At 45.0% G+C, this 27,049-nt stretch overlaps 1 protein-coding gene across 1 annotated transcript; it reads right to left on the reverse strand.

Annotated features, from left to right (window-relative positions):
- Nucleotides 1–1,467: 1,467 nt before the first annotated feature.
- LOC8027876 (THO complex subunit 1) lies at nucleotides 1,468–25,729 on the reverse strand. Its single transcript, XM_029984192.4, has 19 exons — nucleotides 25,511–25,729; nucleotides 25,283–25,365; nucleotides 25,116–25,173; nucleotides 23,622–23,688; nucleotides 22,273–22,391; nucleotides 21,923–21,971; nucleotides 21,273–21,368; nucleotides 20,547–20,676; nucleotides 19,194–19,308; nucleotides 18,042–18,179; nucleotides 17,015–17,115; nucleotides 13,371–13,437; nucleotides 10,602–10,652; nucleotides 9,826–9,923; nucleotides 8,132–8,197; nucleotides 6,614–6,763; nucleotides 4,506–4,665; nucleotides 2,342–2,465; nucleotides 1,468–1,794 (listed from the first exon to the last, which is right to left on the reverse strand). The coding sequence occupies exons 1-19, from the start codon at nucleotides 25,553–25,555 to the stop codon at nucleotides 1,514–1,516; spliced, it is 1,998 nt and encodes a 665-aa protein (XP_029840052.1). The 5' UTR covers nucleotides 25,556–25,729; the 3' UTR covers nucleotides 1,468–1,513.
- Between the last annotated feature and the right edge of the window lie 1,320 nt (nucleotides 25,730–27,049).

The following is a 27,049-nucleotide window of genomic DNA, read 5'->3' on the forward strand; positions in this document are numbered from 1 at the left end:
CGTTAGGGGGGAGTAGCTTAAGAATAGGTTTCTGTAGTTGGGTGGCCATTTAGGCGTTAAATTTGCTTCGTTAAAAACCTTTCTACATATTAAACTTTGTTACATGTTCTGTTTGGTACGAGTCAGCATTGCAGCTTTGGCTGTTACTTCATGGAGAAGTACATAGCTTAGTTCCCCCTTTCGTCTTTTTATCGTGTTTATAAAGAATTAAACATGTGGGGATCACTAAAATACACAAGTCAAGCTGCCATTTCATGCCAAAGAACATAAAATGCATTTGAGTAGATTTTTAACGAAGAATTGCACCACCGAATCCTCAAACATGACAGCTTTTCTTTGTCAACTTGTCTGCTTCATCCCACAAAGCCCTCCACCCTTTCCACTTTGGCAGAGCAAATGCCGGGGGGGAGGCGCTCACTTGATCGAATGACGTTTGAGCGAACGCCCACGTTTCACCGAATGACACTTTAGCGAATAGTCGGACGCCGCGAAGCGGCGTTTTCGGGTGGGCCAAATGGGTTCACATTTTTGTAATGAGCCGCCGCAGACTGTCGCCGCGAAGCGGCGTAAGCGCAGCGCGGCGGATGGGTTAACGCGCGCCCCCGTTATTCGCTAAAACGTCAATTCGCTCAAATGTCGCTGTTCGCTAAAACGTCATTCGCTCATGTGATATGGACCCATGCCGGGGTGAGGAAGGAGACTGCCAATCATGGCGAGGAGCACAAGACTTTGTGGGATTGGCTTGTGTTGCTATTTCTAACTTGCAAGACGGTACGTAAAAGTAGCAGTGTTCGAGGGTTTAATGCTACAATTCTTCGTTAAAAATCTGCATTTAGAAGTACTTTGTGCTAAAATCTCTGGCTCGAGCTATCACCTTAAATTCAAAGTGTGTTTGTGTGGTCTTAACAACATATACTTACCGTAAAATACCGAACAGGCACCCACTCAAAATTTAGAGATAACCGCGAGAAAAAATGAGGGATGGGCGCTTGTCCGGTTACCAATGTTGCATATAATGTACTGTGTATATTTTCTCAGATCTTAGAAATTTGTATATGGGTGCTTAATGTGGAATGGGCGGATGCACGGTATTCTACGGTAGTCCAATTCTTTGTAAAAATTATAATTGTGCTGTGTGCGTGTTTATACAGTCATGAGTCAGTCGGTCCCGATGGGCGTTCAGACGTCTCCGTTGCAGCCAGAAATTTAGCCGGTGCAATTCGACTCCTGGCTCGGGATCATTCACGGGCACCAGACAGTAGCGATACATGACCGCACACTGGTACTACGATCATCCAGATGGAAACAGGCAGGGGTGGGGATTGATACCAGGATCTCCGGGCTCTGCAGTGCTAGCTGCAGCTCCATGCGCCCCGGGCTGCAGTGTGCCAACACACTGTGCACCGATCCCCGCTCCCTTTAAAAATGATAAAAAGGTGAAAAGGCGAGAGACAAATGCACGGCAACTTCGATGAGACGAGTTTAATGAACGCGAAATCGCAAAACTACCCGATCAGTGAGATGCCATCAGAAGGGGTGCCAGTTTCCCGCGCAGCCCGACTTTGTCCGCCAGGTGGAGCAACGCGTCCGGCGTCGCTTCCTGGGGTTCTTGCTCCACCCAGACAAGCAAGGCCTGGTGAGCCTGCTTTACCGCGTCGCCTCCGTGCTCCGAGGAGAAGTAGAGGATCTCGTCCTCGCTGAATTTGAGCAGGGGCGCCAACTTTATCCAATCCGAAGCCAATGCAGAAGCCAAAGCGAGGAGCTGCTCCTTGCCCAAGACGTCTTTCTTGGGGTCTGCATTAAATAACAAAAATGGTTTAGTATTATAAATAAGAATGTCTTTATAATAGGGGTATATAAATATTGCTTCTAATCAAAAACTGCAGTGTCGTCCCTACCTTTAAAGACATCTGATCCAGTGCTACTTGATTTGAAGCACCATTCGTACACCCCTACATTATAACAAAGTCAATTTAAACCAAAATGTTCTTGGCTATATATAAACTTTTCCCAATGGGTCTACGATTTTATTCATGGGATAAACAAGTAAGGTACCATGACAAACTAGAGCCTTATACAGTTATTAAAAAAAAGAAAACGCATGGCTACAAACATTGTTGTTGTTCCCCTGCTATTTCCCCTTTCAAGCGAGCCAACATATGGAAGCTACCGATTGGGCCCGAGACAGTGCCATTTTGACTTCTGGAATGTTCTATCCTAATCTCTCGCGGCAATTCTCCTTGCACGTCCCACTGCCACAATGTCCGATCTGCGATAAATGCTTCCTCTGATCTCACTGTGCAGCATTAATAGCGTTAATGACGAGTCTCCATTCCCGTACCGGGTGCCTTCGAATGCGAGTTTGTGTTCCCGTCCTCGTTGTTCTTGAGCAGTTCGTCCTCGCTGTCGTCTGCTCCGTAGTCAGCCACGTCTGCTTTGTCGTCCAGGACCTGCGATGCGGAGTTCTGTCGAGGGAGGGGGGCGAGGAAAGTACAATAAAATGCTTGACTGTTTTCAGGCAGAAGAATGCCACCACCAAAGTTAAAAGGGCTGTGAAATAAAAGCTTCTTCGCTTTGGCTCAGTGATGCTCAAAATAAACAGTTTATGCCCATGAAGCACAGAATGGGAATCGACGTTTGTTTAGAACATGCGCTGATTTTCACGAAGAGTGTGTTCATGAGGCTCCTCACATCCATTTTCTTCCTCTGACACCCACTTCCCCATCAGACCGATGGCTGCACCTCTTAAAGACACTGAATTCTCGAAAATAACTTATTTAAGTGTATATGGATAGGACAGGAAAGGTCACAAAATAATCCAATTTATCGTAGCACCTCTGTGCTATGAAAGAAAAGGAGTGTCCTCAGTAATGTGGATTATCATCGATAAAACAAACTACCTTTGATAAAACGGGCCATTCCTGACGAGAAAAATTATTCTTGTTAATGCAAATTATCCTCGATAAAGAGAGCAAACCTCTCTTTATCGAGGATTATTTGTCAAGGGACTATCCTTGACAAAGTCAATTATCTCGATAAAACTGCTTATATTTTATAAAGTGGGCTATCCTTGATAAAGCTCATTATTCCACAAGTTCTTTTTGATAAAATAAGTTTGCCAAGCTATAAAGACATTATATATCTTAGTCAAAGCAGGTTTTGTTTGATTAAATAGATTATCATTAATAAATTGCTTTATCCTTAATAAAGCAGGTTATCCTTGATAAACTTGCAAAAAAACTGCAAAAGCTGAAAGACGTCATAAATGAAATAAGGACAAAGACTTCCCACAGCATAGAAAAACGATTTCATAAAACATTTCGCCTCCCGTGCGGGAGGCACCTTCAGTAAGATGTTGCCGCCGTATTTCTGAAGATGCCTCCAGCATGGGAGGCGAAACGTTTAATGAAATTGTTTTTAATGTCACATTGTTTATTGTTTATTTGGAGTTTTTGACGATACAGAGATTGCCATGGAGTTCGGGCAAAAAGGCAACAATAAAGTCAGCTGACTAGGACCCTAGTACCAGGTTACACTCAAAACACAGGCAGCAGGCAAACCTACAGCAAAACAGCAAAAAAGAGAAAAAAAAAAAAACTAAAAAAAAGGATACATATAATATACTACCTATGAGGTCACAGAATTATCTATAGAAAAATTATATAACAGCAACATAATTACAAATACATCGATATGTATGATTAGAACAGACAAAACAGCAAACTACAACGGACGAAGAAAATACATTTTTGCTTGTTTTCTGAAGGACAACAGTGAAGATCTATTGTCAATAATACCAACTAGGGCTGGTTAAAGGTTCAGGAGGTTAGGAATTTGGCAGGTTAATAATTGTGTACCATAACTGGTTCTGGTTCTAATATATTTTTTTTAATTTCTTTGTCTAAAATTGTAATCAATGTCAGTGTCTGTATACAAGACAAAAATAGTTCACGGTCAGCTTTTAGATTTGAAAAAATAACTTCTGACAGTCGTTGATTATATAAAGACTCGACATTCAGTATATGATTCAGTTCAAAATATGAGGATGTGTGATCAGATGCAGGCAAGTTTTGCATATATTGTATGCCTTTTTTCTGCATTAAATACAAACAATCTATACTTGATTTGGATGCAGGCACGTAGCCAGGATTTTGTTTCAGGGGACGGGGGGGGGACCCACCCATGACAAAATGCTGTATGAGAGAGAGGGGGGAGAAGAGGTCCCAACAAAATGAAAGATTTCGGGGAGGGGAGGGGGGGGGGGGGCTGGACCCCATGGCTCCCCCCCCTGACTATGTGCCTGTTTGGATATAACCCCATAAACGAGTAAACAATAATGTAGTCTAGAATGAACGGTAGAAAAATAAAGCTCCATGGCTTTACTTTTCTACTGGGTCCTCATTTTAATAATAAAACAACTTATCCTCAATAATTGCCGTCCATCCTCAATAAAGCGGGTCATATCTGATAAGTGGGATGTGACAAAAGAGAGAGACGGGGCCCACCTGTGTGCTGAGGGGCAGCTCCTTGGCCAAGCGCAGCACCATCGACTCGAGGTACAGGGGCAGGCTCTTGATGGGCTGGTTGCTGCTCGTGAAGAAGTGCGGGGACTTCTGCGACAGAAGGCGCAGCGAGCGCCACCCAAAGTTGCCCTGGTACACGTTCCTGGACAAGAGAGGAATGTTCAAAGTCATCAATAAGATCTTTCTTCAAGAAGTTAAGAAATTTTGCAAGTTTTCCCTTGTAAAGTTTTGGCCTAGATAGTCCGCACCCGGTACCTAGTCCACAGATAGACAATTCTCATACACAGCACACCCTGACACATTCCTGCCGTATTAGCTCACAAAGAAGCTTGTATCATAAGTGAATCCTCATTAACATACAATTCACAAGATCTCTTAGGTCTCGTCATAACGAACAATCTAGAACAACGGGTTTAAGCTGCTCTAGAAAAAAAAACCCTCTATAGCCTGCGTCGGAACATAGATCACACCGCGCAAGATTTAGACTTTTGAACAAGTACAGTTTAGGAACTATAGTACGGTAAGTATGACAGACATGGCGATGTTCTTGTTTGGTTTTAAGGTACTGATGCAGTGGAAGATGAATAAACTACTTAATAAATTTTCAGTTTCTCGAAATTCAAAATCTTTGTGTAGAAGTCAGGCTACCCTTTCTGTAAGTCAAACTTCGTCAAACTTTGAAAAGATTAAAGGTTCACCGAATCAGTCGAACCTTGGGCTTGACAAAAGTTTGCAACATCCTTAGCTAAAATGCGTGTGTTTTTCAAAAGAGCATGGAATAAATGAAGAAGTTTGACTTCATGAATAACAATTGAGAATGAAGCTGGCTGGCTTGTCTTCGGCTCAAAAAGGACGCTGCTAAGGACACCCAAGCTTTTACTCACAAACTCTACCATAGCTCTTCAGCTTTTAAGGCTGTCTTTTTTTCGGCCACCTCATTATATGTCGCCCCGTTGAGATCACCTTTCTGAAATTAACCCCCGATACGCACAAATTAACGTGTAAAAAATTGGCCCCTTCTCCTTGCCATTTTAAACTGGAGCAGCCCTACCAGAGAAATCGGTGATCATGAGTCTTTTGTTGCCAGCATAAGCATGATGCTGCTCGAGTAGGTTAAGTCGAATTGTCATTTTCCTCTTCCGTTTTGAGCACATTATATTACAGTACCTTTTCTTTATATATATATATATATATTCAATTACTGCTGAAAGAACTGGCTTGTGTTTGTTGTATGTGTGCACTGTACCTTTTTCTTTTTTGTGTGTGTTACTGCTTGGTTTTGTTTTTCAGATTACTGTGCTATGTTCACCCCTATGTATTGCTCATGAAAGCATTTAGGGTCATTGAATAATAAAAAAATAAAATAAAACTGCCTCGCACCTTGAGATTTAGGCAAGGATAAAGGAGAAAACCAGAATGACCCGAACAGAGTTATTACTGCAACGGAATCGATTTAGTAGTCGCACCAATTAATGTACGCCACGACACGTGCAACAAAACGAAACTGGACTACGGTGTCAAAACTCGTACCTGCGCGACCCCGGCCGAACTTGGTGCTTGGTGCCGCAAGTACACAGATGGCGCCAGACAAGCGGAAATAAAGCCTCTACGGAACAGGTTGAAAGATCAGTCCCGCAACGGCTTGATAGGTCCTTGTGAAAACTCCCTTGAGCAACACTGGCGGCCGTCATTTTTCGGGCAGAAAGCATGCGACTGGATCCGAGGATTCGCTGAATGCCGACGCAACCCTCGCGTCCGCCGTAAGCTCGGAGCACGTGATCGCGCTACGGCGGACTCAGTTAATCAGCGCAGCAGTCGCCAGATGACGCACTCTTACGAAGAGGGTCCATGCGGAGCGCGAGTTTGTCCGCCTCTTTTGCTCGGGTTGCGGTGACGTCAGAACGCCGAGCTGTGATTGGCTCCGATCGAAGGGTAGTGGGTAGACCCCAAAGCAAGCTGCCTTGAGGTCAACCCACTATCTTTCAATCAGGGCTTGGCATTCGGACGTCACAGCAACCCCTGTAAAATAAGCAGACAAACTTGCGCTTCGCATCGAGCCCGTTATCCAGACAGAGAAACGACGGCGTTACTTGTAACGGTTCTCGATGGCGTGCGCGGGATCCGCCTGCTCCACCGCTGTCTCGAAGAATTTCTCCAGGCTCGGCACAAAGTCCCGCTTGGGCGAGGTGCACGCCTCCCAGTTGTCCGGACACAGGTTCCACAGGCGGTTCATCTCCGCACTGACGGCGGGGAAAAACAAGAAAGAAAAAATGCACCACCTTTGAAGGCGTGAAATTGCGAGACAGCACGACCGAATATCCCATTCTCCTCTCTCCCTCTGAGCTTGTCAAAGAAAAAAGAAAGGTGTGAACATTGCATAGGAAAATTATGGGGGGAGAAAGTCGACGACTGGCGCAAAGGAGGCTTCTGGTTGGAGACAAATGGGGAGAGGTTTAGCTTTCGTGCCCGTGGATCTTGCGAGGGAGCAATTCGAGGTCAGCTGGCACATTTCCGTTTGAGCGCGTTCAACTCAAACGGTCGCGACTGCTTAAGACGAGAAAAGAAACCGGTTCCCCCGGTCAGACAGCCCCAATTGCTTTGATACGCGTACGACTAGACCAAAGGTTTCGCGACGTCTGCGCGATCAAATCTGCGCGCAATCCGAGAGAAAGGGTTGCTCGTGGTGAAGTCGGAATTATTTCGAGCGCAGATATTTTATTCTGCATATACTTAGTGTGCAAAATATGTGTGGGTCGGAGCTGTTCCGGGGCTAGCCGAAAGGGGGTGCCAGCGTCTTCTCTCGTCGTAAGCAGTTCCAGGCAGCTGCAATGCTGCCCGTCCCACCCAAACGCAGATGTGCGAGCCAGCCCAAAACTGTATGATTTATCTCAGGTTTGCTGTCCTCCGTTTTTACGTCATCCATTCTGTCAAAGAACGCATCAACTCGTGAGGTGTGGGAGATTAAAGTAAAAAGAAATTGGGCAGTCCCGTGTTAATCTACAGTAGAGACCCAGTGACGGCTGCGACATGTCGTGGCGAAGTCGTCGGGTGTTGGAGTCGCATTTGCGCGCCATGGGGTGCGTGAACAGAAGCATTCAGAATAGATTAGAGATTTGACCATTTTGATATGAACGCTTTTGCTTCTTTTTTGTTCCCGAGTGCGTCAAAGTGCGTCTTCCGGCACGAGCTCTTGGCATTGACAGTGCTGCAACGGCATTTTGTTGTCGGCAATTTTTTTTTCCAGAGAATGCGTGCAGTGGACGTTACATACTACAAAAAGCCGAAGTATAAAGTGGGTTGTGGTGTAGCTCTGAGGCAATGCCTCCACTTTGCACACGGCGGACCCAGGTTCGACATCCGTAGGCAGCAGGCGATATTTTTTTTGGGGGATATGGCAACGTCCACGACGGACACTTTATGGTTTACTGCGTCAACTACAACATCACTAACCTCAATGGATGTCATTCCCAGTGGTAAGAAGAGCCCTTAACAGCTATCGCTGCAAAGAAAAAGCTACCTTTCTATCGTTATTTGTAAGAAAATTTAAGCTCTGTTCGTTGGCATCAAAGCTTGTGATACGTGGTTAATGGCAGACATGTGACACTCACTTTCCAAGGATGACTTTCTTGTTCGCCAGCGCCGCCTTGATTTCGTCTCCGAGCTTGCGCTTGGGTCTGTCAATGGGCACGGGACAATTTTTTTTAATGCGCGAGCAGGAACTCTTGTGCACGCTTTCTCAAGAATAGCACACCTCCCAATCAGGAAGGACACCAAATCTTCTCGGCTCGTGTGCGAGGTCTGCATGTGCTTTTCTAATGAAAAGCAAATCATGTGGAGGGAATGGAATGGAATGTGTGACAGACTGCAGTGGAACGTGTGCCAGACTCTGGGTGAGTCACGCATTCCACCCAGTGTCCCAGCACGAATGGTGTCCTTCTGTGAAAAAATTATCTGTCCCCTTGAAATTGGTTGTGACAGGCAACCCGCATGTGCCGCAGGAAAGCCGGCCAAGAGAACTTTATCCCGTAAACAGTTTACATCATCTGCCATCGGACGTTGTTCAATTGGAAAAGTACACGAGACAACTTCATGCTGTAAACAGCGCATGTCGTTTGCTATTGAACATAGTTTCACCAAGAAACTACACGAGAGGGCTTTACACCTTAAATAGCACACGTCATCTGCTATCGGGTGTCATTCGACTTGAGAAGTAGACGGCACATGTCGTCTGCTATCAAACGTCTGGTGCATCGGGTGTCGTTTGATTAAAAGTAGACGACGGATGTCGTCTGCTATCAAACGTCTGCTGCTATCAGGTGTCGTTTGATTATAAGTAGACTGCGCATGTCGTCTGCTATCAAATGTCTGCTGTCGAACATCGTTCCAGCGAGAAAGTAGACAAGAAAGCTTTATTTCATATACAGAACACATTGTTTGCTATCAGATGTGACTCTGTTTCCCGAATCTCGCAAAACTAAAGGGAGTGTGTTGATAAAAAATTGATGGAAAATTGCTATATACTTGTATTGCATACGTAATATATTCTACCATCATAAACATTTAGTGATACTCTTGAGTTTCCAGATGCCTATGTTCACGGCACTCTTCATCAGATAGTTTGATGCATACCATGTGTACACTTGATACTTGTTCCTGGTATGAAGCGATACTACAGCAAATTGGGCTGATAAAGCTCGCAATCTTCCAGAACCTTCCATACTCTTGAGCTCCTCTCGCTCAATGTGCGCAGGTGGTGGGATTCTTCCTCTCCTATCTCACTCCTCCTCGCCTACCCCTTGGGTAATATGACCTCCCCAATAAAATAACCAATCGATGTTGAGCACCTCACCCCTTCTCTCCCACCCAACAACCAATCAGTGTCGAGTCTCATGGCCATGCTTTTGTCTGGGCTTCACGGAATGCTGAACAAGTAGCCAAAGAGCCTATCACATTACAGCGATCGCCAGGTTTAAACATTTTGTCAATTGCAATGAGGGTGCAATGGCACTAATGTGCAGTTTTTGGCCTACTATGCAGCCCCTATCCCCAAAAAGTGAAGGGGAGAGGAGTATTAGCACGTCACTTACCACTCCCCCTCCTCATGCAGCACTATGCGATTAATTGCGTGCGCTACGACGTGAAACCAACAGCTGTGCTTCGTTGCTCATGCTCTCTTTCATGGCCTTACTACGGTGCAACCAACACCGACATTGGCAAGAAAGGTCCCTGTAGGGTCCCCTATATAGCTATCTCTCTCAAATAATGCTGGTTGAACCGAACGCTTTCGCGCAGCATCCCTCACCTTCCCTCTTTGACGATGTCGACTGGCTTTGCCTCCTTGAAGTCCGGGCAGCCTTCGTTCTTCCAGGTGTTCCAAAACTCCTCTCTTTGGAGAATGTGCTGCACAAATGAGCACCGGGCATGTTGTGGGAACTCGTTGCAGCACCAAAAGGCTCCTTGTAGGTGCACTTTATCATAACTGACATAAAGGTGTTGTCTCACAAGTTTTGTTAGTGCAACTTGTGAGGATAATTTCCTCACTGCTCCTAAACCATGCAGAAATTACAGCATCTTCCTGCTTGTAAGTCGCACCATGGTATAGGCTGCACCAGCCCACAAACGACCGTTTTCACGAAAAAGCTGGTGAGTTGCACCTCTGCACAGGTCGCACTTCTTTGTTTGGTCAGCACGGCAAAATTGCACTGGTAAGCCTGCGTGTACGTGGGCAGTCTGATTGCAAAATATGCATGAGCGAAAGCCAGTTTCAATAACCTCACCGACCAATAAATTGGAAGATAGAACACCCGTGGCAAATTCGTTTTGATGTGTCAACCGTGACCTTTACAAAAAAAACAAAGCGTTTGTAAGTTTCATATTGTATGTAAAACACAGTGCCAAAAATTTAGATTTACTGTACAGCAGGACCAATGGCACATGTAACAGTGCAAAAGAGCTTTAAAAGATATAAAACAAGTATCTTTTGATTTTACTTTAGTGTGTCGAAGTTGTCTACAACCGATGGTACAAAAATGGTTGACAACAAGAAATAAGTTTTCAACAAAACACGACAGACCATACCTTGATGTTTGCTGCAAATCCAACACCATCGGGCGGAGTTTCTTCCAAAAGCTGTTTTCAAAAAGCAACAAAAAATATTTTTTTTACATCATACAGGCAGTGTCCAACAACATCTGCATAAAAACTATACTATGAGATGCATTAGTAAATGACACCCACAGTTCTTGGCTGAATGTGCAAACGAACAGCATAGTGCAAAGTGTTGTCAATGTGGAAGTTGAAATCGCATCTCTGGTCCCAATTTTGCTTCAAAAGCTCAATCAAATTGTGAGAGTCTAGACTCTAGAGCAGGGGTCTTGAAAACTTTGGTTAAGGGGCCGGATTAGGCATCTGCCGCAGTCTCGAGAGCCGGGATGAAAAAGATTAATCATAAACGAGAAAAAATTAAATGAATAAACCAAGGTATGAATTTAAATGCAAAAATGAATGTTTGAGTAACTATTAAAAAAAAATCTAAATGGATGACTAGGTATATAAATTTAATGTTTAGATAATTATGAAGTGACAGAACAATTGCGACCATGAAAACTCACCAAGCAAGAATCAAAGCACACGGAAATTTTGGCAGATTTGTGCAGTGCAAAAGATTCATGAGAATGACAAAACTAATGCTGACACAATGTACACAAGAATGGAAAGGAATTTTAACATAGTTACACAACCATGAAGCCGGGGACTAAAAATGGTGATACTGGTGATGAAAATGTTCAGTCGTGGCGCGAGAATAATATTGTGATGCAGTTTCTCGTGTTCTTTCTGGTATTTTCTGTTGGGCACTTGGAGTGCATTGGGGTGCCCTATTTTTAGGGGTACATCTTTTTGCGTCGGTAGAAGCAGGCCTACTATAAGTGGGCTGGGGCCGGCTGGGAGACTTCCGGGCCTGGATTTGGAGATGCCAATCCTAGAGTGAGCATATGATCACGACGAAGGCAAACCTCCAAAACCTAGAAACCATTTTATACTAGGTACAGTGCAATCCACTTATAACGATAATAAGAAAACCCAAAAATTCAATCGTTATCACCGATTACCTTTGTATCTGGACTAGAAGCTGGATGTTTCTAGAAACTGATCGTTATAAGCAGTGCATCGTTATATCCGGTATCGTTATGACTGAATTGCACTGCAGTATGCACATCAGTGTGCACTGTGCAAACACCGTCGGCAACAACAAAACACGGGCGTGTTTTCTAGCATAACTTTAAGGGAGTGTCGGCACGTGGCAAATTCAGATGAGCACTCCCCACAGTATTTTCAACTCTTTGAGTGCCACATCTAAGCACACTTGGGTGCACTCCCGTGTGGTTTCAGTTTTGAATCTTCTCCTTGCCAATCTCAAGTGGACTGAAGGTTTCCTCATCCCGTGTAGCATCATGTATCAGCAAGTGATGAAAACAAGGTTTAACCTTGTGGCGTAACTTTTGGATGGCATATCAAAAGTTCCAACTAGGCGACATCTCGTTTGGCATGAACCTTCGTTGTCGCCAAATGGCGAATCCATGTCGTTCAACCTCGCGCTTCCCGACCAACGCCCACATCTAGAAATTATGGATGAACCCTGTATTTGACGACCGTGAAAACAAGGAACTTACAGTTCCGAATAAAAAAAAAAGGCAAAGTAAGGATGCTTGAAAGGCTGACCTTGGTGTGCGAGGACGAGGTACCACTGCAAGATGCTGGATCTCGAAAAGTATGACACGAAAAAACTTAGCTAGGTTGGATGCATGCAGATATCAATTAATTATCTGTTTATAGAAGAATGTCTGATAAATAAATATTCTTCATAAAGCACGCAACAGTGTTACCAAAACAAAATTTGCAATAAACGAAAAAATAAATAAATAATGTGGTCGCCTAGCTGATAGTTACGCACCATCTGCAGCAAACATTTCAGAGCACCAAATGTTTTTTAGAGCGCAGCTCTTAGGCGCCCGTTTCCAGCTTGAGCGGCGTCGGCGTCGGCATAACCGCACGGTGCATAATGGGTGAATTTCCCCGCTAAATCTAGCGGAAAAATTTCCCCGCAAAATCTAGCGGAAAAATTCCCCCGCTAAATTTAGCGGAAAAATTCTCCTGCTAAATGTAGCGGAAAAATTTCCCCGCTAAATCTAGCGGGAAAATTTCTCTGGGGGGTCACGTGACCCCCCCGTGACCTTGGGGAGGGGGTCATGTGACCCCACCAAGGTCACGTGACCCCCCCCTTCCCCCCGAAATCACTTGCCCCCCCCCCCCCGAGAACACATGAACCTAAGTACCCTTCCCTCCTCCTCCTCCTCAAGAGCTGCACTCTAATTCGGCGTTACAGGGAATTGTAAACGGCTTTCATTTTTTTTTCTGCTCAAACATCCCACACCCTTCCTGCCTTTTTTCCCTTTTTTCTGCTCAAACATCCCTTTTTGTCTTTTTATTACGAATGCCTTATACCACTGTAGTGCTTCTTGCCTGTACAAATGTCCACTTCTGTATGGGTCTTCAATGACCTACAGCATTGACAAATAAATAAACGAACATAAGCAGGAACACCCCCCCGGATGGTGTGATGACACCACAAGCAAGCCATACATACTATCAGTATACACTATGCTGACATAGGATCAGCTTGCTTTCTGTTTTTGCACAATGGCTTCGCCATAAAGTGGTATTGAACATTTTGAAGCTTAAAAATGTTTAATATACACCAGCTCACCTGTGCCATTATCTTCTGTTCACAAAGTGGTACTTCAGTAACAAAAAACGATTAGCCGAACCGTTTGGCGAGAAGCTACTGACCTTGTACACGAGGGACATGGTGTTCTTGACCCAGGTCGACTGCTCTTCCGTCAAGACTTGTGACTCTCTTCGGAAAAAAGCAATGTCATTAGCCATACAGTTCCTTCAATACATAAAAAGTTTGCTCAATGAATTGTGCAACTTGTTCGGACCCACATGCGCGGTCCCATAGCGTCTGGCAGGGACAGACCATGAGACGAAGGGGACGACCAAAAGACCAACGTTGACTTTCAGTATATCGCTTATATAACCTGATGATACCAGCGGTGCCATCTGTTAGGTCTGTCAACAAATACAACCCCTACACAAGTCTGCCCAAATGTGTATGGTGAAGGGCCCAAACTGCTTTGCCATTTTCAGACCTGAGCTCACCTAGAAAAGCAGAGACGCAATTAAAAATTAAAAAGCAGAGACGCAGGTTTACCATAGGGCCAATAAAAATCCACAACATAGAAATCTTTGCCCGGTCATAAATAGGGTTTTGTGTTTTCAGTATATATCGATAAACACAGATTTTTGTCAAACACCAAAAGTAAGACATTAAAAAACACCGAATCAGAAAAAAAAAATTGGCTGAATGTTTGGTTATTTTTTAAGGGCATTTAAGTGCAGTAACTTAAAGGGATTGTCCGGTCAAATTTTGTATTCGAGAAAACTATTGAATATCATTGTTAATGCCTTACGCATCGTACGTGCAATATCTGAATTTTATATGCCCCTCTGCATGAGTAATTGAATTTATACTGCTCCAATCGCATTCTAGCGTAAACGCTGCTTTTGTTGGCAACATTGAAGCTCTGACGTCACAAAACACAAAGCGAGCATTTTTGTCTCAACGTTTGCCGCCGATTGAACGCCTCAGCGTGTTTCGTTTTTGTTGTTGTGCTCGACTTGTTTCGTGGTTGGGCGAGATTTTTGTTGCGCGGTTGGGTGCCACAACGGCCACAAGCACCGGACAGCACATGCGAGCCAAGACATGATGTTCCACACTTTCCGCGAGACGTGCAATGACGAGCAAAGTGGATCGTCGTCGTGGGTAGGAACTGGGTTCCCGTCAAGATCAAGATCCCGCTTATGCAGCAATCATCTCACAGAAGAGAGCTACGAGCTGAGCTCTAAGCGGACAGAAGGCTTGTAAGCTGAGTTGTGATGCTGCTGCCAACGATATTAAGCTACATCTACCCACTCCTTGCCCAAATCGGCTCAGTCAATTTAGGTCTGTTCGATTCGCCTGAACTGGCTGAACTAGTTCAGCAGTGCAGGAACTGGTGCATTCGATTCAACTGGAAGTTGCAAGACCGCTGCACTGGTGCGTTCGATTCATCCCAGTTCTGAACGAGTTCAAACCCAGTTCCTCAAAATCTTGCATCGGCTCCGGACTCAGTTCAACGTCCGTGCAGAAGCAGACAAGAGCAGACGGCGATAGCAGACGACACTCCTCATCCGTCTCTGCTCGCGGTGCCATTTTTCGCAGCTCTTGCTCAAATGTCTGCGATGTTTAACAATAACGCCGATACGGTGGTTGTATTTTCTCTCATTTATGATAATAACGTACCCGTGGTGGACGCGGAATTGAAATCATAACCGAGGGTAGGAATTCGCTTGATTATGATATTCTGAAAGCGTTTTAGGCACCTGCTCGCGTAGGTTTCGCTCTTTGTGGTGAGTGTTGAAATATTGGCTCACATAAATTGTTTCTTTTTGATGCTATGTGGGGATCCACAGTGTTGATATTCTTACTTACAGACACGGGAAAGGTATTGCCCTCTTGATAGTCCCCGCCTTCAGTTGCTCTCGGATGCATGTTGACGACTCCGATACAATGCAGAGGTCTGGGATTTAGTGCGTTGGCATTCGCATGTCCCCGTAGCTGAGCATAATACTGCATGCTTTGTCCGCTGGTATCTGTGGACGCCCACTAACGGGCCCGGGAAAAACGCCGAGAATCGTCATTTTTGCCAATTCTCGCTTCAACTTGACGCCAAAGTTACGGTCGATAACTGTCTTGGCCAAGACGCTATCGTCAGGCCTTCGTCTTCGAGGTGACCGGTATACCGACCGCGCGCTGCCGTCAGTGACTCCCGACGCAAAATCATCCTGATGCCGCAAACCTATCGTTGAAATGCAAAGATTCCCTTTGAGGTGCATTTGCCGCTACCTTCTTGACTTGTAACCGACTATAGTTCAGAACTTCCTGGCTGAATCGAACAGACCTTGATTATGCAGCGAAACCAAAACCAACAGCTAGGTCATCTCGAAATGATACCAGAAGTTGTATTTGGCCCGCGTGCAGCCCGATATCTGCTTGACCCGCCTATGAAAATGGAGCGTGACTATGATTCACCAAGCTCGTCCAAGTCAAGCGACGACAGGCATTTGAACGGTTCGCCGTTTGCCTTCGACCCGCGGACATCGCCTCTGAGGGAATGACCCGCAGCCTCATCACCGATCCAGTGGATCTGCCGAAATCTGTACCCAGATGCCGCTTCGTGTACCCCTGTGCCGCTTCAGAGGTGAAATCTGTATCCTTTGCTTTGCAAGCGCCCCTAGTTCGATCGGCGTCCGTCGCAGTTGTGTTTGCGCGAAACGGCAAACGTTTGCTCGAAGCTTAGGGCTGTTTGCAAGTAATATCCTGCTAAAAGGCGTGACTCTTTTTGCACGTGCTTGGGAACTGCATTAAAAGAACCATATTTCAGTAGGGTACTGCCTAGGAGGCTACATAATTCGAAACAAAATGCAAGACATCCATCGACCAACGCTTGTTATCCCGACCATCCGACAAACCTTTGTGTTTTGTGACGTCACGCAGCACCTACGGATGTCAGCCCTTGACACTGGCGAAATTGGGGGTGCAGTTTCGTACATAGGCTCATGAAAGGTTTAATTAATAACGGGAGACCATATATCAAAATAAAAATGATGTTTGTTTATATGAAGGCTCCCTCGACGTAACGAGCGCAAGAACTTAAGTACTTCCGGTTTCGACCGGACAATCCCTTTAATGGGGTGGGTGGTGCCTAGGGCACGATGACCCTTAGTCCTTCAGTGCCTGGTGTGGGAGGTGATCTTAGTTCAAGTGGGGCCTGGGGCAGGGTTCTGTATGGAAGCAGATTATGTCACAGCATTGTCTCTTTGTGACGCTACGGGCACTTCTCTTCAGCGCCACGTGGATACAAAGCCTTTGCGCTGAATTTTCTGGGTCATAGAGAGAGGGGAAGCGTGCTTTCCTGCCCTTTCCACTTCTCCTCGTTCTGCACGCTCTTTCTACACTACCCGTTTTTGCTCCTCTTTTTCTTGCCCTTTCCACACTGCACACTTTCTCACACACCTGCTTCTGCTCCTCCCGTTCCTGCAAGCTGGGTACATAGCTCAGTCAGCAGTGCACTCAGCTTTCACACTGGTGAACAGGGTTCGATCCCAGGCACCAGTTGCTGTCTTTTTTCAAGATTGTTTAGCGGTTACGGACTGAACGACCTACACATTTCGTTCTTAGGCAGCTCCTAAGGTTAGTCGGCCCTATAAAGCTACCTTATTAGTAAACCCCAAAGAAACACCTCTGAATGATAATTCCCCAAAACAGAAATCTCTAGTCATAAACAGTCAGCGAGTCTTGGCGTGAGGGAGTAGATGCGAAGCAACTCAACTGTTTGAAGCGCACTGTGGACTGCAGGTACTGGATGAGGATAAGGAACTGCACCAGGACATAGCGGCGGAAGTTGCTGTCGCTCAGCTCCAGCTCGAGCAGCTGCAGCACACATAAAAGAGAAGAAGGCCGATATACAGCATGTCTGAAAAGAAACCTCAGAGCTTAAAAGAGACATCAAAAGCCAGTCACTGGACGTGGCAAGCCACCATTTGTATGAACCATTTATTTTATCAGTTTAAAATGACATACTCAAACTTGAACAACCAAATCCCATTATGTCCAAATCAAAAAATGGCAAATCGATAACTTCTGTGGCAGGATGACAACCATTAGACCAGTATGGTACATCCTCTCATACACCTGCCAAAAGTAGCGTCATTCGTACCATTAAGCTTCGATGCACTCAATGGCATTGAAACAGTTTATTGTTGTACACTGTATGCTGCTCTTTTTAGGCATGTTAGTGAATACCTTTGTTTTAGCCTACACTGTGCATGCATTAGCCTTTTAGAAAACCTCAAAAGATAAGGTTAAAAAAAATGCCCCCAGCTAAACATGCTGTACTTTGCATATACGCACCATTTTCAATGAGTGACATTACTTTAAAAATAAAGAGACAGGCAGGAGCTACTTAGCATCATGTAAATATGGTAGCACTCCTGACATATCTAGTTTTAGCCTACTGTAAACAATCGTTTGGCGTGAAGTCTGTACATGGCTTGCACATGACATCATCGTACAATGCTTGTGGTCAATCATACTCCTTCTTGCTAAGAAAGACAAATTCGTTAGCGTGAAATGCAAGCTGCAAGAATGTTCGGGGACATGACGTAACGCGACAGTTTAAAAACGTCTGAACTAAAGCTACGCTGCGCAAGATAGAAGAAAACCCTGCAACTGGATACGAGACCTCTACGAGGCGACACAAGGGGAAACAAGACGACGCACGTTACGGTGAGGAAGTGAAGAATGTTGGGAATTATTGTGGACAAGATCCATCCGGCCAAATCCCTCGGATGACCCACCTTTTGGCTCGTGAGGTACTTTGCAAAATAGACGGACTTTCCCGACAAGGCAGCTGCGTCTTCGGGCAGAGTCCACTGTGCCGATTTGATGTCGTCCAGTTTGAAGCTCCCGAACACCGAGAGCACGTCCGAGGAATACTGGAAGAAGGTCATGACGATTGTACAATCCTTTGCGGCATCGTTTTAGAGGGACGCTGTCAACATATCTGTGCTGGCCAATATCTTTACTAAAAATAAAGTACAAAGGTCCATCTAGAACCCCTGAATAAGCTATGCTTGGAATGTCGGCACGCCATTTCCCGAGTGTCTTGTGGGCGCCGCCATTTTGGTGCATGGAGCACAGCAGTGCAAGTTTAACATTTCTGTTTTAACATCTAAAATTAACATTTCTCTTCTAACATTTAAATGCAACATTTCTGTTTTTACATTTACATTTCACATGTTATATATATATATATTTCTGTTTCTGTTTCTTTATTAACATCTTTAACATTTGAATTCAACATATTTGTTTTAATATTCCAATATAAAATTTCTGTTGTAACAGTTAAACTTGATATTTCCAAAGGACAGAAAAGCGTTTCCGGCGATTTTGGATAAAACATCAAATAACTGGCAACAATGATTTTTGCCCCAAGATGGTTGAAGAGTCGTTAATCCAACGAGTAGCTTACTGTAAATTACTTTATTTTTGTGAATTTCGAGACATGTATAATGTTGCAAGAAATAGGTCCAGCTACTTGTTTTGCTATGGTGACAGATGCATACTGTGCCACCCTGATTCGCAAAATTTCGTGTCCGCAAAATATTTCCGAAAAACACACTTCACCGAATTTGAAAAATACCGAGCCCATGTAAATGAAGTCATTCACAGTATTTAGAGGAGCTAGGCCTAATAATAAACACTAAGCAAATTATTAGCGATTGACAAATGGCACTGTGCTAAGAGGCTTATACTTATTAGAGCTCGTCAACTCGAAGAAGCTAAGCAGGAGAGCCAAACCCCCCTGAAAAGCTAAACCCCTGGAGAAACCCTGGCAGCTGTACTGAATTCTTCCAAGCTTTCACCAGAAGCTTTTACTTTAATACTTTGGCCGAAAAAGCTAAAACGGGGAAAGTGAGTCGCACGAGGCAGGTGTTGCCAGAACTCACAGATGTGAACTGGCGCCAGTGTACTTTGTTGTAGCAGAGCGTGGGCTGCCGGAAGTACTCTTGGAGGGACCAGAACTTCCGATACAGGTTGTAATCCACCGACAGGGTGGCAGTGCTGGAAAAGTAAAGAATTCGACCCACGTAAAGCTGACATATTTATTGCGGCTCCAACAAGTACCTGCGAAAGGATGAACAGCGTGTGCCTGACATTGGGAGATGGTGCAAACGCTCATTCGCACTTTGCTCACGCACCGACTTCACGAAAAAGAAGGAAGTTTTACATTTTTGTTCTCCCCACGCCCTCATCCAAGCGAAAGGGATAGAAGAGGGAAAGAAAAGTTTGTTAAAAATCCATGCGAGGTCGATCTGAAAAACAGGCAAGCGAGGCACGGCAATTCGAGGGCTACACCAGCACAGCATTCGTAGTGGCTTCATGCACTGCGTAAGCAGAAATACCTTCAGTTGAAGTTTCATGACGACTCTTCTGAGGTGCACAATGGCAATGCGAATAACCTACAATTTAGTTAACAGATGTAGAGGCTTGTCCACACAGTTGCAACCGCATAGGATCGTGTACCTTAAAACCTCTTTCGAGAGGATACACTGATGTTGCCTATCAAGTGCCGTGGTCCGGTACTAAGCAAATGCGAGTGTGTGAACGGGCCTTATAGGGGCACCCAAGTGGAGTCTGAGATCATGTATTTATGGTGATAACTCAACATACAGGCTCTAAGCTAGCTAACAAGCCAGATATTACACTGATGAGTCATGGGCAGGCGATTTCGTAATTAAAAATCGAATTAAAGATTGTGATGTGCCCCTCTTTTTGCGCCTTGGAGCAGACACCAGGGAGGCTATGCAAGACGGCGGGACGAGGCAGGACAAAAGGAGATCGCCTCCCACTGTGATTGGTCAGCGTTGCACCGCCAACCAATTGCAACGGGCGGCAACGTCCCGGTCCTTTCGTCTCGCTGTCCTGCATAGCCCCTTGGGGGGCGCCGTTGGACGGCATTTTCAAACGATAATTGCTGTATTACGTCTCTTACACCCAAAAACTTGACGATTTTGTCGAAATATAACGCACAATGTGCCTCAAAAGAGCAACGGCACCCGCCATGTATTTCTACTGCTGTGAGCTTACTAGGACGTCTTGCCATCCAGAACTGGCCATTCTTATTGACTAAAGCCCAACAAACAAAATGCCATCAAAAAGGAGCTTCTACAAAAAAACCACTCCAGTGCTCCTTTAAGACAACCACGGTGATAAGCGTTGGCACGACCCTCGCAGTCAATCAGACCGTCATAGAAATATAAGCCAACCCCATCGTCTGCTAGTCGCATAACGAGGCTCACCTGCTGATGTCATCCGTTTCGCCTTCTTCGAGGTCGTCGTCAGGGCTCCCTTTCATCGGCATCCCTTTGTAGTCTTCGGAGCTGAACAGCGTGATGTTTTCCGAGTTGAACTCGCTGATGATGTTCAGCCCTGCTCGGATGAGTTCGACCGCAGCAATTAGGAAAACGTAACGGAGTAACGAATGGAGCTCTGAGTTTTCGGCAAGTACTGACAATCCCCGAAAATTAACTGCCGAGCCGGTTTCGCCAAAATCTGAGAAAAACCCAAAACAAAAAAACCCATTTGAGCTGTCCTTGGACAATAAACAAAAACAAACAGTAAGTTTGCGGGACGAAAACTGTTATCGATTGCTTTATTCTATGCTGACTGAACTGTCCACACCGAACTGACTGGAAGGCTGCTCGTTTCCTCGGCAACCACAACTTTCCTTTTGCTTCCTTCTCTTATTGGTACCGGTGTAATTTTCAGTTATGTGGGTCACCCGCATGTTCCCCGGGGGGGGGGGGGGGGGGGGGGGGGTTGGAAATTCCATGCTTAGGTCTTGTTGTCCTCAGCCCTGATAAATTCCCATGTTTGGCCCGACACCAAAAGTAGACGCTGGAAAACGTTATATTTGAGGGCAACAATCCCCCCCCCCCCCCCCCACCCCTTGAATTCAAAGAAACAAACCCTTCCGAAAACAAACTACGAAGCATGAGAGGAAGGGAGATGGAAATCGGCCTCACCCGATCGTTCCGACAGCGGGAACAGTTTGGCCAAGAAGACCAGGATCTTCCCGCAGAACACGGTGTTCTGAGACCTTGAGAGCCTCCGCAGAAGATCTGGGTTTTGAACACATTCAAAATCAAAACCGCGAAGAAAAAAAAAAAGGAGAAAAAAGAATTGTTTCATATAGATCTGTATGTCACTGGTTAGCATTGCAAGAATCTTTTTTGTCCTGCATTTCCTTTACGTAAAAAGAAAAGAAAATGTTCAGGTCACCCAGATGCAGGGTGGCCTCAATCCCGTCCTTTTAATTTCTTTCTTGATTCGTGTTTCACTCAATTTTTTATTTAGATTCTTTAACATCGCTATGTTTCTAGTATTGGCATTTCACACATTGCTATCATTGCGTACATGTAAATACAAATCTCACGACTTCTCCCACATTTTTGCTTTTCCCCTCGTGTAATACATCCCTCAATATATGCCTTTGAGGTAAAAAAATAAATAAATGAATGAATAAATAAATTAATTAACTAAATGCGCAAACATATTTTCTTAAAATATAAAACGGACAAAGGACTTTAATTACAGCACATATTTCTAAGGTGTAAACAGATTCGTGATCGCGGAGCAGTTATGCAACAAACAACAACTGTTAGAATGTACCCACCATTGCACGTTCTAAGCAGCTGGTTCTTGCAGTTTTTAAAGAACAGCTCCTGGGGAAAGCCAAAATACACGAGTTAATAACTCAAACACTGATGCTGAACAGTTCGCACAATTCCCCGTAAAATATCAAGCATGCACCCATGTCACAATAGGCGCCAACAGCTCCTATACCGCTCCCCCGTCGGATCAAAGAAGGGCCTTCCCTGTTATGTGCTACTTCTGCATTTTCTGCAGTCGGACCTAAGAAGCGCCCATCCCAGTTTTCTTTTGCGACAGTCTCCAACTTTTATGTGGTACTTGCTGCTCGGTATTTTGCGGTAATGTCCAAGCGCGTGGGGAAACAATGCCTGCCTCTTTCCAGGTGTCGACTTTGTCTTCGACGAGCGAAAAGAACTCCTCGCTCTCATTCAGTGGCAGGCTGTCGAACATGTCGCAGAACAGGAGTCCTGGCAGGCTGCCCGAGCACACCTCTGAAACGTGCAAGCGACGATGAACACGACGAATGTCAGCATCCCAACACGGGAGTCCAATTCCTCTAAATGTTAGAATTCTTCTTAATTTGAACTTTTTTTGTGTGTGTGTGAAACTATATTTGCTTTGGACAGTGCCATAAAAATATACACTCATCAATTAAAACTGTCCACTAATCTAATCTCAAATTCCCAAAAAGGCAAAACCTCACACTTGCACATGTTTGTAAAACTGCCGACAAAGAATATGCCGCCAAATGAACCACACTTGATTATGGCAGTTCAATGGTTAAAGAAGCCCCCCCCCCCCCCCCCCCCCCTCCCCCCGTGAAACGATTTCTCTGCTTACAAACACTTCCTTTCGTTAATAATTGAAAGTTATTATTGCCTTAGTTTTTAAATAATTGCCTTAGTTTTTCTTTCTAGGCAACGGCAGTTGCCGAACAAATTAGAGAAATATGAGCATCATTCATCCCCACAACTCGGAGCCAGAACAAGCGGCCACATGGCCAGGTGCCTATCCTATGCTGCCAACGTTAATCATAGCCACACACTGGGGTTGGCAAAGTAAAAAACGCATGCTGAACTCTGGGCATTGTTAGAGTTTGGCTATTCTCATCCCCGCAGTGCTTGGACACAAGCCACTACCCGAGTGTCCGCCGAGGCATCGATTTGTATGAGCCGTAGTCGAATGCTCATGCAGTTCTCGTGTGCAATCCATGCACTGCACTCGACTGTCATCAGGCGGGCGGTTTCGATCCCACAATTACGTCATCAAGCTTTGCGAAGGCGACTGAAAGAAATGGTCCCCTTTTCTCCTCGCAATTTCACCGCAAGAAAGAAGCTGCTGAATCAGAGGCGGTCTGCGCGAGTATACTTCAGCCAGACTAGGACCGGACGCCTCTGCAAAGTCATGAACATTCCAACCCGACATTGTTTTATGACCCCTTTAATGTACCTGAACTCAAAAGATAAATTAACAAAAACTATGAAATTGCGCCCCACAGTGCATACTGCGATAGAATAGGCCCTTGCATTATGCACCTGGCTGCTGCTGCACATTAATGGCCTCAAGTCAGCAGCTGTGTTGCACTGGCCATATTTCTTACCTCCAGCACAAACCAGTGTGGCTGTACAAAAGCAGAATGACCTCATACTATCTACACATTTCATATCTAGTTTTATTTTCTTGCTCTTGGCTACCTGGAATGTTTCATCAACTTAACTGACCTTTAACGGTGAGCGCAATGGAGAGTTTAATGATTTCGTCTGCCGGCCTCCTTTCCAAGCCCGATCGCTGAAATGAGTTAGAAAGAAGAACCGAGACATTAACACGCAATTAAAGTCTCACAAACCTCTGCAAAGCTGTCAATCAACCAGCCTCCGAATTCTGGTGTGAGAGTTTCTCGGCACGAATGTGCACGAGCGAACGCAAAAATTCCTTTGAGAAATGAAGCTGGACCCTTCTGGCTCCACAGAGCTATGCTCACAAAACAGCATATTGTTCCCGTTGTGGCCCACTTCTCGCCTTCAAAGATCCTTTTGAAACTTCTCCCGTCCCAATGGCGCCCTCAGACTCCTCGAGTTTCCTATCAAAGAATCCTTAGTGAAGTCTCCGTTGAAGAGCAGCAGTTCTTTCATTAAACATGAATTTGAGGGCACATAAAAAAATTAAAAAAAGGGTCAAATGCTACAACTTGTAGTTAGATCATGCTGCTGGAAAGTACCTATCTAACACCTACATTCCGATAGTCCGTGAGACCCCAGCATTTGCAACTTTCAGCGATGGTGGTAGCACGTGTAAGAATCACAATCCTTGGCTCCAGGATGATAGGCTTCGGAATGAAGGTGGTTGCTTGCACCTTCTTGACGTGAAAGAATGAGGTAAGACTATTGTATCACTCGTATTTCAGAAAATTAGAATTACTTACACGTCGCGGACCCAACCTCGTACTGCCAACGATGATCTAGGTGACAACCATTTCAATAGGAGCTAGTGCGCCCCTAAGCGGAGTGCGAGTTCGTCTGCTTCTCGAGCAGGGGTTGCGGTGACGTCAGAACGTCAAGCTCTGGTTGGTTCCGATTGGAAGGATAGCGGGTAGGCCTCAAGGCAGCTAGCATTGAAGTCTACTCACCATCCCTCCATTAGAGCCGATCAGAGCTCGACGTTCTGACGTCAGTGCGACTCCTGCGCCAGAGGCAGACAAACTTGTGCCCTGCGTAGGCCGTGAAAGTTGCAGACAGTGTGCATCAAAATTGACATTAACCCTTATCATTGCGGTCACAGTAAGTGCTTGTCGCTGATTGGCTGATGGTTCCAACCTTATGAGAGACACCTGGGCCGACTTGCTAGAACAGCGTCTCAGCTGAGAGTGGGCGAAAGAAAGTACTGCAAGGGCTGGGGCGTGCGAGCGTCTTGAAACGCGATTTGAGTCCTTCACATCTCGTGCGCTGGCTTTGGCAGTGCTTTTTTCCTCCAGTCTCAGCTGAGACGCCGTTTCTAGCAAGCCAGCCCTGTTGAACCATTGAAATGCTTTTATGATTTGTTGAGCCCGATAAAGGTGACTATATGGCTATGGCTATTCTGAAAATCGCACAAAATTTGCCTTCCGCCGCCAAAGTTAAGGCCAGGAGGGGGGCCAACTGACATACCTTCCTGCCATTCTTATCCTTTCAGTGACTGGGGCGAGTGTAATGATCAAGCCGAATGAAAATTTAACTTGCCAGCAGAAGTGTCAGCACGTTTCGGGTGGCCTGATCTACAGTCTGCCTCAAGTTGTCCCTGAAAAAAAGAACCGGTAATTAAGTGAGTCATTAGAATCACTGCTGTCTGCATCCCCTTCAGCGATCATAAAATTTAGACAAAAAAAAAAAAAAATGTCAGTACTTACCCGTCTAGTACAGACACCGTTTTAATGTAATGGACGATATCATCGACGGAGCGTTTCCCGTCCAGAAATCGTTTGATTAATGTCTGAAACAAAACGTAGTAAATAAAAAAAGATTTAAATAATATTAGAATGCTACGGAGTCCGCAGTGTCAGAGCCAAAGGAGCGCTGAACGTGAGCTCCAGACGAGATACATCTTTAGAGGTCGAAGAGAAAACGAGTAGGCTCACCTCCAATTCATCGATGAGGACGCTGAAAGGCACCAACTCGGACATCCTGGAGCTGTTATTTACAAACCGCGAAGAGAAGTAGTGTAAAATTTAATTGTCGAAGAACACTTTGCTGCAAACGCCGGAGAGTAAACACAAGACAGCCATTCAACTTGAACGCAAGCACCATTCAGGAACCGAGAAAAGATTGATCTATTCTACGACAGATGGCGATACAGCTTGAAGAAGTAGCGCCACCTATTTTAAGATAAATCAATTACGCAAGTTTTTGTTTATTGTTAAAAAAAGAAGTTTTTTTTTTTCTCATGAGGCAACATCACACTAAAAAATAATAATAATAAAACAAATGCTAACGGCACTTGATGTAAAATAATAACAATAATAAAAAAAACACACCAAAAAACACTAATAGTTTCGGTTTCCCTTTGTGTTGTGCGCATAAACGTCGATGTTATTTGTCGATAAACGAAAGAAGCGTGATGCTGGTGCGGCATAAAAAGCATAAAGGCTAAATTCCGTGGAGCGAATATAGAACGAACAAGTGACGATTCTCACCCGATGGCGTATTCAAATATATTAAAGTGTTCCAAAAATAGAGTTGGCAGGGCCATGTTCATGCAGGTGCCAAGAAGAACGCGAAACAAATGGCACGGTTCAAGGTGTTTGCACCCGTGCGGAATCCTGTCCTGCTTTTCTATGTGCATAGACTTATTTCTTGTAATCTCTTCGTTGTAATTAGTATTTTCGGATAAATCCGATAAAGTTTGAAAAACACTCGCCAGTAAAATTTTCGTGGACTCGGGGATATCCGAAAAACACAAAATTTCGAGGTCACAATTAAAAAAAAGAAAAGTATTTTACAAATAAGTTTGTTTATAGCAGAGCGTCAGTGGTCCTGGCTCCAGTTTCCTTTAAAATCTCGTACTATTTGACAAAAGGGAGTTTACCGTTTATCTCGTCATGTTTTGTGAAGGACAACGGATCATTATAATTTTAGATCACGACAAAAGCAGCTGTTCTAGTTTTCAGTTTGCAGATCTTAGAAAAATGCGCGGCTGTGTTTTTACCACAAGGAAAGCTATGATCAAAGGAGGAAAGGGACATCTAAATGTTCTGTTTCACCACACCACCCAGCGCAGCCGCAGGGCGGAGCGCTGAAATGGGATGGGATAGGGGGTATTCACTGGCCGCCATATTTGAGGTCACTGTTTAGAGCGCATGCTTAGAACGAGCTCGCATTAATAGGCTGCCAAGACCGGCAATCTCGATGGTGCGGGGTGCACGTTGCAAAATAACTGTGGAAGCTCGCCATCAGCACGTGCTCAGCATTAGCGCACACAGATATGGCCGCCAGTGAATACAACCTAAAGGGAGCCTTCATACACTTTCGCCACGTCTGTTTTAGGGTGGCGGCATCTCGGTCATTTCTGTGCCCAGCATGCACGCGCTTCGATCTCGTTCGAAGCGAGCGCTTAGCTCTGCCCGGTGGTTTGGCGCCATTTTAAGGCCCATTTGGCACGCGCAGGCAGTTTTCAATAC

The sequence above is a fragment of the Ixodes scapularis genome, unplaced genomic scaffold, assembly GCF_016920785.2.
Source record: "Ixodes scapularis isolate PalLabHiFi unplaced genomic scaffold, ASM1692078v2 PGA_scaffold8__174_contigs__length_109621045, whole genome shotgun sequence".
Taxonomy (NCBI): Eukaryota; Metazoa; Arthropoda; class Arachnida; order Ixodida; family Ixodidae; genus Ixodes; species Ixodes scapularis.